Source organism: Delphinus delphis, chromosome 2, assembly GCF_949987515.2.
Source record: "Delphinus delphis chromosome 2, mDelDel1.2, whole genome shotgun sequence".
Lineage (NCBI taxonomy): Eukaryota > Metazoa > Chordata > Mammalia > Artiodactyla > Delphinidae > Delphinus > Delphinus delphis.
Genome location: NC_082684.1, coordinates 120,624,771 through 120,637,071, shown reverse-complemented (window position 1 = coordinate 120,637,071; position 12,301 = coordinate 120,624,771). Strand labels below are relative to the sequence as shown.

The following is a 12,301-nucleotide window of genomic DNA, read 5'->3' as shown; positions in this document are numbered from 1 at the left end:
TTGACCTCGGTGTCCAATCAGTGCAAAGGTAAACATTCGATACGGAGTCGGCTGGGAAGTCAGTCAGGTAGCCGCTAGACCACGCAGTGCGCAGCGGATGGTAGGGCTCCAGTCAGGCCACGGCTAGCCCTGCCCTTCCCGGATCGCTCACCCGCCCCCTTTCGGCCACGCCCTCGCGGCGATAGGCCGAGCATCTGGGCCGGGTCGCTACGCGATTGGCCGGGACGACGGGACGCCGGCCCCAGACGTGCCACGTGTACGTAGGGGCCGGCCGGAAGACTAAGGCTGGAGCTGACGCGGCCGGGTTTGGCCGGGCCGGGCTAGGCGATGGCGGCCGTGGAGCGGGACGGGGATCAGCTGTCCACGCGGCCAGCCCTAGAGACCGAGGGGCTGCGCTTCCTTCACGTCACGGGTGAGTCGGCGCGGGTCGCAGGGCAGCGGGTTTGCGCCGCCACCCTCGGCGCGCCGCCATGTTCGGTGAGTCGTTCTCCTCTGCCCTACGGGCCGGACCTGGCCGGGAGCCGGATGTTGGCGCTGCACGCAGGCCCGGGCGGTGGTCCCGAAGCGCGCTTGGAGGCCCTCCCAGAGCGGTGCTTCCTCGGGCGTTGCGGTCGGCCCTTTTTTGCGCGAGTTCTTTACTTTATGCGAAGCAAGTCTTCCGGGTTTGCGGTTGCTGGGGTCTCTCCGCCCTTGGCGTGTGCCTTCAAGCCTCAGCCCCTCGACTCCGTACCCCCACTCACGCCCCCAAAATCCGGCGCTGTATCAGCCCTCCATGGGCACTCCTTTCTATATGTAGTCTGGATCTGAAAGGCCTATGCCCTCCTGAGTCGGATACACTTCCCTTCACCCCTCAAAACCCAGCTGGCGTGCCCCACGTCCTCCGGACTTGCCCCTCCTATTCCCCAGGTAGCTGAGAAGTCCCTTCTCAGTGATCCATGAATTGTTGTACTACTCGTTATTTTAACTGCCTACTTAGGTCTTCAGCTACACCGTGAAGGTTTTGAGGACAAGGAGCTACGCTTATTTTGCTTTTGTTTAATGTTATAGAAAAGTCCAGTGGTAGTATCATTTTTAGTTTCTTGAAAACTATTTTCTTCTTTTCAGTGGGCTCCCTGCTGGCTACCTATGGCTGGTACATCGTCTTTAGCTGCATTCTTCTCTACGTGGTCTTTCAGAAGCTCTTCACCCGGCTGAGGGCCTTGAGGCAGAGGCAGCTGGATCGAGCTGCCGCTGCTCTGGGTTAGTGCCTGATAACAAATGAAGACGTGGCTTTACGCCTACTTGTTTTAGTATTTAAAAGTTAGTCTGTTGTTAAGAGTAAGAAATACGTTTCTGATCTGTGTGGGAAGAAAACTGTTTTATGCTTAGGAAATTGGTTTTGGTGATTTGCAATAGTGTTGTTTTGTTTTGTTTTAATTTCAGAGTTTTTGATGGGATGAAAAACCCGCTTGATGGTGTGTAGAGCACTCACTGCATATTGTGTTGCATGGTTTTTCATTTACAGGAGAGATTAAAGTGAAGACTTCACAGCTGCTCCGTACTTATGGGTCTGTCTACTAAGTCTCATTAATCTCTAGAACAATCGTGAGTGACAAACTCAGCCTTAGTTATTCACATCCACCGCATTTTGATTTTCACAACTTACTCATCAGACCTGATATCGGATTACACCTGACTGTTTCAAAAACTTATTCCCTCTAAAACAGTAGCTTTAACTAGTTAGAAGCTAGAGTTTCTGAGGACATATTTAAAATAAATGTTAAGTGTCTTGAGAATAGCAGTATAATTAAATAAATACAAATCATCAGTCATTTGAGCCACCACAGTTACTGAGGGTGGGGAGGAAAGCAAACATAACACAAATGTAGTTATTAGTAGAAAGACTTAGAAAATTCCTTCGCTCTCCTCTCCCATGAAACCCTGTGGTCCTGCCATTATCTCAGCATTTTTGGTTGTTGGCTGTATATCCAACAAAAACTACAAAGTACAAAGTAAATCTTGCTTAAGTTGCAGGATTTTGTGAAGTGGATGACTGGTGTTAGAGAACAAGTCACCTGGTACAGCCATCTCTGGCTCTGTGAGACCTGCTGACAACTGAGGAGTAGATTTATAAGATAATGGGACGGGCATCTCAGAAGAGGAGTTTGTTGTAATGAAGCATTGCAAGAAGTGTATGTGCAGTGAAAGGTGTTACCTTGTGTTGTACAATTTTGTTAGAAAAATTAGGTTAAAAAAGTCCACACATAATTTTATTCTAAGAATGATCCAACAGTTCCAAATGTTACCACAATTCACATTTCTAGAAAGTGGAACTAATTTTGTTTTTAAAGATAAAGGTCTAGTCATCTCTGTCACCACAGACACACCCCTGTGCTACTTTGGCCCCCGTTTTACGTGGATTCAGTTAGGTGACCTGTTTCCAGTGCTAACTATCTATAAGTAATGATGATCGCATATCCTTTGGATGATACTGATGTGAACATATAAGTTCCAGTTTGTTTCCTTGTTTACAAAATTAGTCAAACCACTGCCTACTTCCCCTTAGTGCTCCTTAAACACAGTGGTCTGAGTAAAATAGAGAACTTGATTGTATATTTATATAATTTGCTTTGTTTTCTAAACCAGATAAAAACAGATACCTGGGGTGGTCATTTCTGTTAATGCTAGCTGGAAGGATTTTTCTCTTTTTTTTTTCCTGTAAAAACAAGGATAAAATACCTGACGATCTTTACCTCTTTCTGGTGTAGACCTGGGCTAATTAGGTGATGGCTAATGATCAGAAAACTTTGTCTTTCCTTGGTTGTCTTCTAGAATTCTGGTCAACCTAGAGACTGGGTGTTAGGAGGTATCCAGGTTGTGGAATGGAATCTCACTGGCCGTCAGACCACTTATATTTCAGTCTCGGAGCCCATGCCAGACTCTCTGAATTGGAACTGCTCAGGGAGCCCAGAAATCTGTTTTGAACAGAGATTTCTGATGCTTTGGATATTTAACAAGGGCTATGAACTGTGGCGATGGGATAGTCCGCTGCCCCGCCCCCCCCTTAAGCAGTAAAATATATGCAGAAGAATAGACTTATTCATGTAAAAGTATATTCTTGCATTGCCTGACTTCTGTACACTTCTAATAATATAGACCTCAAGAGTTTCCATTTTATATTACACAAGGTGCTTTATCCCAATTTCTTTCTGACATTTTAGAACCTGATATTGTTGTTAAACGACAGGAGGCTTTAGCAGCTGCTCGTTTGAAAATGCAAGATGAATTAAATGCACAAGTTGAAAAGCATAAGGAGAAACTAAGACAGGTATGAACTGGTTTTAGTTTGAATACATGATATTTGAGGTTTAGTGGGTAAAAGTGTGTGTGCACATGTGCATGCGCATTAGGGTGGATACAAAGAATAACTATTTCAGGCCGAATCATTTCCACTTAGCTAAGTATTGCTCAGCATGTTTTCCTTGTGCAATTTCTTACTGTTTAGGGGGAAATACTCTTAAAGAAGGATGTCTTGTATTTATGTTTTTACTTTTAAGTGGTTCCCTCACGGCAGCATTTCACCCAGCAAAACTGTTTGCTGTGTACAGGAGCCATACCACCAGACACACATTCAGCCTCTTGCTCCATGGTTGGTCTCAAGCCGAGCATGTCACATGACCTGGCTTGGTGCGGCTGCTCTTCAGTGGATTGAAGGAGAGCCAGGGGAGGGTGGCGATGGGCTCAACCCAGGGTCAAGATGGAGAGCAGGAGATGGAGTTTTGAAAGATTTTTTTAAAGACACATGGTTTGGTTGTAGGGGTGGTAAAAGGTTTGGGGGGTCGGGGGGAGGAAGAACCAAAGGCTGCTATTGAAGTGACCTGAGCAGCCAGGTGGGTTGTGCTGCTCTTCACAGGAGTAAGGTCACCCACCAGGTTGGACCCATTCTCTGTAACTGAAACAACTAAGTGTAGACTCTGCTTTCTAGTTTCAGTGCAGATGTTTCTGGGCCCCTTTTTTTCTCTTCTGAAGGAAGCCAGAGAAGTTGGTCTTCCTCCTGGTCTTGCATGTGTCTCTGGTGTTTCCAATATGGAGTACCTTTCTGCCACTGCTGGTTCTGCATGGTCATCCAGTACATGGCTGGTCTCCACAGCTTGGTTGGAGCCCAGAGGGAAAGGACAGAATAAGACAACACCTACTACACACATTCGGCCTTCTTGGTCACCTTTCTCAGCAGCCTTCTTCAGTGTTCAGTGGGTTGCCCATCTTCCACTTAAATAGTCACCTAAAATGTACTAGCACATTCCTATTATTTATGTAGTTTTCTAAACCACATGAGATTAAAACAAATTCATGATACAAAAATCTGTACTATGAAAATTAAGTCTCTGCCTTCCTTGCTCCCCTATCTACTGCTGCTCAAGCATTCCATGTTAAGCTTTCTAGGTGTTTTTCCAGAAACATTTTATCCATATATAAACACATGCATGTATCATTGTTACATAGAAATGGCAGCATAGTATACATAGATGCCATTTTTAAGCAGTTTTATTTTAGTTTTTTCCTTTGCTGATTTCCAACCATTTGTTTTGTTTCTGGAGCCATAGAGTAAGTTGAATTCCTTCTACATGTCAAAATTAATGACTTGAGGGTCTGAGTTTTTTGCATTAGTAAAACAGCCTGATCATTTATCCAATTTGTTGATGTAGCTGAAAAAAAATTTTTAAAAGATTATTTTTAAAAATTGTAGTGTGCGCCTCCTAAAATTGGAGAGAAGATAGAAGCCTATGTTCAGTTTTAAAGTTGTGGTTCTGTGTATTTAACAAACTTAACAAACAGAATCTGCCTGACTCACAGTTCAGTCAGCTGTCTTATTTGGTCTCAGGATTTATCAGCAATGTTCCATTCTGGTGTTTTCCATGTTAGCTATGAGCATAAAACAACCTTCAGATCAAGAGACTGTTTCCTCTTTGACTTCCTGTACTTGCAGACAGTGGAAGCATGAAGGGACAGACATGTGGATTTAGCAGTGATGAACCCTGAAAGCCATCGAGAAATTTCTGGATATGTGCTTTCTAAGGCATCTTCTTACATATCTTTGTGATATCACAGTTTAATTGGAACCAGAATGAACTAAAGTTTGGGTCTGGATTCTACTGGGAATAGAGAGTGACTTGTGTGTGAACTTAAGTTGCAGTACCCAGTTGTTCTTCAAGGAGGAGGAAGCAGAGTCAGAGACCCAGGGCACTGTGTTTCCCTCCTGTTTACTGCATAATTACTGTATAAGCTTTCTCAGGTGCTCATTGTTGGACATAGTTTTCTGCTGAGATTAGTTTTCCTTTATGCTCCCATAGTATTTGACTTTCAAAGAACTTTCAAATCTGCTCTCATTGGATCCTCATAGCCTTTGAAGTAGAGGGGTTAAGTGAGTTTCCTCAGGTGACGCAACCAGGTAGCAACAAAGCAGGCCTGCCAGCCACATTCACCCTTTCCAGGTCAGCGTTATTCTCCATTACCAAAAATGTCCAGTTTAGAACAAGAGTCGGTATTCTTTTCTCTGTGACACTTTTTGCTTTCTTTAATAGTATACAAAAACAAAAGGTTCTGTTGGTGAGTTAAACTCACACCACTAGATGACAACTGTTCTATTAACTGAAGAAAGTGCAGGTGAAGGTGTGTTTTGAAGGACATTTAGATTAAAAGTTATCAAAATTACATTTTCTTTGAGAAAGATGGTAGCTTATGAATTCATACTGTACAACGTGTGATTCTTCTCAGCTTGAAGAAGAGAAAAGGAGACAGAAGATTGAAATGTGGGATAGCATGCGAGAAGGAAAAAGTTACAAAGGAAATACAAGAAAGCCTCAGGTGATGTAGCCTTCATTGGGTCTTTGTTGCTGTGCACGGGCTTTCTCTAGTTGCGGCAAGCTGGGGCTACTCTTTGTTGCGGTGCGCGGGCTTCTCATTGCAGTGGCTTCTCTTGTTGTGGAGCACGGGCTCTAGGTGCATGAGTTTCAGTAGTTGTGGCATGTGGGCTCAGTAGTTGTAGCTCGTGGGCTTTGTTGCTTCACAGCATGTGGGATCTTCCCGGACCAGGGCTCAAACCCATGTCCCCTTCATTGGCAGGTGGATTCTTAACCACTGTGCCACCAGGGAAGTCCCTGGAGTAGAATGTTTTTAACTAGATTCTTAAGCCTGTGTATGTTCAAACAGGAAGAAGACAGTCCTGCGCCTTCTACTTCATCAGTCATCCCAAAACGAAAATCTGACAGAAAGCCCTTGCGGCGAGGAGGTAAGTACCAAACATCAAAGCATTCTGAACAATTACAGGATACATTTACCTTTAAAAACAAGATTCTTTTTCCTTGTTTCATTGTCCGTAAATTGAGACTAATTCCTAAGTTTAGGGTTATGAAGATTAAATAAAAGAATCAGATGCAAAGCAGCCCTCAATGGCTGGAAGTCACCAACGTGCTGAGCCCTGTGGGCCTTGGGCAAGGATGTGGGCTCAAGTCCTGTTTCCAGGAGGCCTATAACCTCCTTGGCCTCACAAAGTCAGCATTTGATTGGCAGTTGAAAAAGGAGGTCACTCGAGGCCCTCAGGAAATAATTGGATGGTTGCACTTGTATTTTAGTATTCTCACTGTAATTTAGTATTCCCACACAGTCCTATAAAGGGAGTGGTAACTGGGGCGAGGAATAGTATTGCAGGTAAGTTTGTCAAGGGGCTAGGACACAGGGGTTTTGGTCTTTCCAGCCAGGGCCACCTTGTTTCTTACAAATAACTTTCTCAAGGAGGCATGGACAGATGTTCATTCAGAGAGCTTCTGCATGCAACATCCTTGAGCCCTCTAACCATAGCAGTCTGTCCTTACCCCATCCTTAAGGACTTTCACGTCCTTTTGGGAAGACAGGACTCCCACACAAATGAAAATGAGTAACCTTTGTGATCTGCCAGGAGTTCTCTGTTAATCCTGAGAGAGGGGAGGGCAAAGGCATTAAAATACTTTATGTAGGAACCAGTTTTAGGCCAAAGACTATCCTCCGTCCGGGAGAGGGGTTTTCTGTGGGGAGGTGCTGCAGAGGCAGAGGTGTGGAAGCCTGGCTGGCCTATTGGAGGACTGTCAGGAGTCTGGAACCTGGGCTCTGTGCAGACTGGACACAAGTTGGGCTGGGCTCTGACAACACCCAAAGCTGGCTTGCTGTAGGGAAGTGGTGTGTCTGAAAAGGAAATGCTTTTTTGAATCTTTTTCTTGCTCCAAGCAAGGAATAGTCTTCCAAGACTATTTTTCAGAGCAAAGAGTGGTGGTATTTAGGAGGGAATTGTAGAAAATGGAATGCATCCAGAGCTAGGGGCTTTGACTGGCCTGGCTTTACAAATAAGGAAACTGAGACACAGGGAGTTAGTGACCAAAGATTCTGTAGTAAGTAAGGAGCAAAACCACCTCATTTAAGATCTTGCTGGCTCTAAAGCCTGATCAGTCAACCTGGTTGCCAAATGTCCATTAACTTTAGGAAGCTAATGAGTGGGCAGGGATGGGGTTGGGGACTGGGGCATGTGGATTACCCAGTTCTGACTAGTGGAAGTAACGAGTTCCATTCTTTTTGATTTTGGTTTTTTAAATTTATTTTCTGTAGGTTGAGCAGTTCTTATTTGAATGTATACATTATATTAAGCACTGCAGTTAGAAGCCTTTATATACTTAAATCTAGCCATCTTGAGAGGTTTTTTGGGTAAATTTTTTTGTGTGTTTTGGGTAGTTTTTTGTGTTTGGAGAGTTAAAACAGAGAAACTGAATGGCTTGTTTTATTCCCACCAGAAAGTTAGTTCAAACTGCAGTGACCATGTAAATTTTTTTTGTCATATGGTAGCTGAAAGTTGTATGAAAATGTTTGTGAGAATAGAATCCATATCTTTGCAGTGCTTTGCATGTCAGGCTCACAATTTTATGTTTGATACAGAACATTTCCAGCACTGTTCTGCTTTTCTCTTGTCACAGGTTACAACCCTTTGTCTGGTGAAGGAGGTGGAGCCTGCTCCTGGAGACCTGGACGCAGAGGTCCATCGTCTGGTGGATGAGGCTAAGAATCTTGTTAGTGTTGCTTTTGACACTAGCAAGATGAATCCTTAACCCTCGACTCAATTGCCTTATGCACGCTTTTCACAGTGACTACCCAGGGGGAGGGGGCTTTCTTTCTGTTCTTAACTGCATCTGTGTCTTCAAGGGTTGAAGGCAGCATATAGAGCATGGACGTGGCCACTAGGCAGTAGTTGCAGTTGGTCACACTGCACTGAAGCCAGTGACTGTGTTCACTGATTTCATGGGTCATTGCTAGTTGATAGCTAAAGGCCTCCAAGTGATTGGCGATCTTGATAAAAGAGACCTGGCAATGATCCTTCAAGTTAACAGGTCCTTGCTGGTAGGACAGTCTCTGTGACAGGTTGCGTTGAATGATGTCTTCCTTGTAAATGGTGAGCCCACCAGCGAGGATTACTGATGCAGAGAGTTGATGGGGTTGTTTCTGTATATTTATTTTTATGTACAGAGCTTTGTTAAAAAAAAAAAAAAAAAAAGAAACTAAGTATAAAAAAAATTTGCAAGGAACATTTTCAGCATCTTTATCAAATTTAAGGAAATTTCATTATGAACTTGAATTTGTCTATCTAATATTACACAGCTTTTTATTATTCATAACCTCCCACTAATATTATTTTCCCTTCTCATTATTCCTCACCTGCAATGAGCATGGCAAGTGGCAGATAGCTGTAGTGATTTTCAGAGTTGGCAGGCTCCTTGGGGTTTATCCACAAAATCAGGCACTTGGAGTTGTTTCTGAATTAAGAGGATAAAGAAACATCTTGCCTAGAGGTACCTCAGGGGCCAATGAGGTTTCTGGGAGCCCTTTGGGTCATCCCTCTTGCACTCATTTCTTATGTACTTGTCTAGAACTTTGGTCAAGTATGCTATAAAGGGCCTGATAGTAAATATTTTAGACTTTGCAGCTGCATAGTCTTTATATTTTTACATTTTTAAAGGATTGTTAAAAACATTTAAAAATTCTTAGCTCATGGTTGGATTTGTCCTGCCTGCTATAGTTTGCTGATCCCTGCTTCACATCAAGATTTTAAGAAGGAACAAAATTAACCTGCAGAATAGTGATGATTAGCTGGGAAAGTATTCCAGAAATGTCTCATATAAATTAATCAACATATGTTGAGTATGTGAAATATTCTGTAGTTGTCTCTTGACATATATAAAGGAAAAATATAGTTTGGTCTTAGGGGGCTTAAAATCTCCTGGGGAGGGCTGGAGGGAGTGAAAACAGGATTTTGAAGACAGTGTGATTGCAAACAACTGGGCGGAGTAGTCAAAATCAAGTATTTGAGTCTGGAGACATTTGAGTGAAATTTTGAGTGGAGGAATGTGGGAGTTCCTGGCAGAAGAGAGGGTCATTGAAAACCAGGGTGGGTCTCCTGAGGTTTAGGAAAGCCCTTGAACCTTTATCTGAGTTACCAGTTTTTACCCAGATTGGCTTTCCACCAGCATGGAAGACTCACAACATGGGAAGTTTTAGACTTAGGTTAAAATATTCCACCCATGTTTGTTATTTACATATAGAGAGATTCCTGTAGGTTTTAAAGGAACTTTTACAGAATTCTTCCTTTAATGTATTTTCTGTAGCTGAAAACTTGTGTTAAGCAGCTCTCAACTATTCATTTTAGAAGTAGAAGGGCATGGTTCAGTACACTATTAGCTGTGACTTTTCCCTCAAACCTCATTTTGTTCCCATAAATTTAGGAATTATCAAGTCAGGGACACATAGGAAGAAACAATGACTTCTGTGTACCCACCTTGCATCTGGCACCATGAGGTGGTGGTGGAGGGGGTGATGCAATGTGGAGAATTGATTGGGAGATAATAAAGGGGAGAAGGAAACTAATTTGTGTAATAGTTAGCATTTGAAGAGCACTTGCTGTGTGCCAGGCACATACATTTATAGTTAATCCTCACTACAATCCTGTGAGGTAGGTACTTCTAGTTAACCTTGGTTTTCAGAAACTGAAGCTTAGAGGGTCACCTGGTCCAAGGCGCTGATCACTATAGTCTACTTTGTCCTTGTGTTCCTAATAGCCAAGGGCCATAGATAACCAAGATGGGAGCTTGATCTGGCTAATGAAACAGTTATCATGTGGAATAGTGAATACTTGGGTGAAAATTGTGTGCTACAAGTCTAGGGCAGTAAGCATTTCAGAAGGGTGGACCAGAAGAGGTAGGAAATATCTTTTGCCAGAAGAGATAGGTCCTGTGCTGATATTGAAAGAATGAGGAAGTGGGGCCAGAACGTGAGGCCCATGGGGAAGAAGGGATGGGTCAGAGCCGTGTCAGACCGGCAGAACACTGCCTTATGCCTCAATGGAGGGGCTGCAGCTGAGATCACAGCATGAACCCAGTATAGACTGCCAGCAGCTTGAAACTGATGCAGTAGACACTTGAGAGCTATTAAGGCTTAAATGATGAATGTGTTACCCAGTCTACCCTGGTCATGGAGCAACATTAGTAAATGTGGGGCAAAATTTGCACAGACCTTCAGCTGAAACTTTCTGGTGGCTAGCATTGTGTCCTTGGCCAAATGCACCTGCCTCTGCAGGAGGAGAAAGGAACTATTCCCTCCTTCTCAAGGACCACTCTTCCCTCGCTTCCTTCTCTCCACCATGCCATCAAGTCTTTCTCATAAGAACAAAGCCATGTCACATACCCAAAGCCCTGGTTCCCTCTGGTGCTCTAGAGTGAGCTTTGAGTTGTCTCCACTCATCAGGAACAGATTAATGCTGCTTAATGCTAAAGATGCTATTCCTGGATCATTCTCTTTCATGCCCCAGTGGAGTTTTTGGTCTTGTCTTATTTGACCTGCCAGCACTTGACCCTCCTTGCAGCACTCCCTTCTCTTGCCTTCCATAACACCACACTCTCTGGGTCTTTACTCCCAAGACAGCCCACACCTCTCTCCTGTGCGTGCCCTGCCCAGGGCTCCTAGTCTTCTTGAACAAGTTCCTGTATTCTCTCTCCAATTTCTCTTCTTCCATTTGCTGTTATATGTTCCACAAAAGTTCTTCTTAAGTTGATGTGTCTGATGATTCTTGGCACTCATCATTTGCAGTAATTAAGCACTCCTTGAAAAACACTATTCTCTTGACTTCTGGGACTCTGCACTTGTCTGGTTTTCTCCTGCCTTTCTGATCAGTCTCTTGCTGCTTTTCCTGATCTTCCTGACCTCTAAATGCTGAAGTTAAAGAAAGTTACAAAAGGAGTTAGAAAAGGCAAAAAGGTGTAAGCATCACTGTAATGCCACTCGATGTGAGTGGCATTGGAGAAACCACAAATGTATGATGTCGTGATTAGGCATATTGGTATATGCAGCTTGAAGTAAAATGTCAGCATATTGTACCCCAATTCAAATACTGTATCTCAAAAGAACTTAGATAGAAAATGATGCTGTGCTCTGGGAAACTGAAAACTCAGAGTCAGTCTGGTGATGAAGAAGATGCTGTAAACAGCGCAGACACGTGCCCTGCCCTCGTGGACCATGCGATGCATCCACAGTGGCCGGCGGAGGGGGGAAGATGAGCATCACACAGTTACAAAAATAAATGACTGGAGATAGCAAAGCATGGCAGAGTAGAAAGACGTGAGCTCACCCTTCTTAACACTGAAATCACAACTAACTGCTGAACAACCATCAACAAAAAAAGATGCTGGAACCTACCAAAAAAAGATACCCTATACTCAAAGACAAAGAAGCAGCCACAACGAGATGGTAGGAGGGGCACAGTTGCAATAAAATCAAATCCCATACCCACCAGGTGAACAACCCACAAGTTGGAAAATAATTAGAATACAGAAGTTCTCCCACAGGAGTGAAAGTCCTGAACCCCACTAACTTGGGGGTCTGGCAATGGGAGGAGGAACCCCAGAGAGTCTGACTTTTGAAGGTCAGTGGGGTGTGATCTCAGGAATTCCATAGGACTGGGGGAAACAAACTCCACTCTTGGAGGGCACACACAAGGTTTAGTGCACACCCGGACCTAGGGAAAAAAGCAGTGACTGCTTAAGAGACTGGGCTAGACCTACCTGATAGTATTGGAGGGTCTCCAGCAGAGGTAGGGAGCGGCTGTGGCTGTGGGGACAAAGACATGGTCAGTGGCAGCTCTGGTGAGAACTCATTGGTGTGAATCCTCCAGGAGGCTGCCATTCACCCCCACAAGACCTAGCCCCACCCAACAGTCTCCAGGCTCCTCAAGCCAAACAACCAACAGGGTGGGAGC

The 12,301-nt window shown here is 44.0% G+C and overlaps 1 protein-coding gene across 1 annotated transcript; it reads left to right on the top strand.

Annotated features, from left to right (window-relative positions):
- The first annotated feature begins 244 nt into the window (after positions 1 to 244).
- SELENOS (selenoprotein S) lies at positions 245 to 8,555 on the top strand. The gene is made up of 6 exons (XM_060005518.1): positions 245 to 412; positions 1,105 to 1,239; positions 3,201 to 3,307; positions 5,755 to 5,844; positions 6,190 to 6,268; positions 7,977 to 8,555. The coding sequence occupies exons 1-6, from the start codon at positions 328 to 330 to the stop codon at positions 8,054 to 8,056; spliced, it is 576 nt and encodes a 191-aa protein (XP_059861501.1). The 5' UTR covers positions 245 to 327; the 3' UTR covers positions 8,057 to 8,555.
- The last annotated feature ends 3,746 nt before the right edge of the window (positions 8,556 to 12,301 follow it).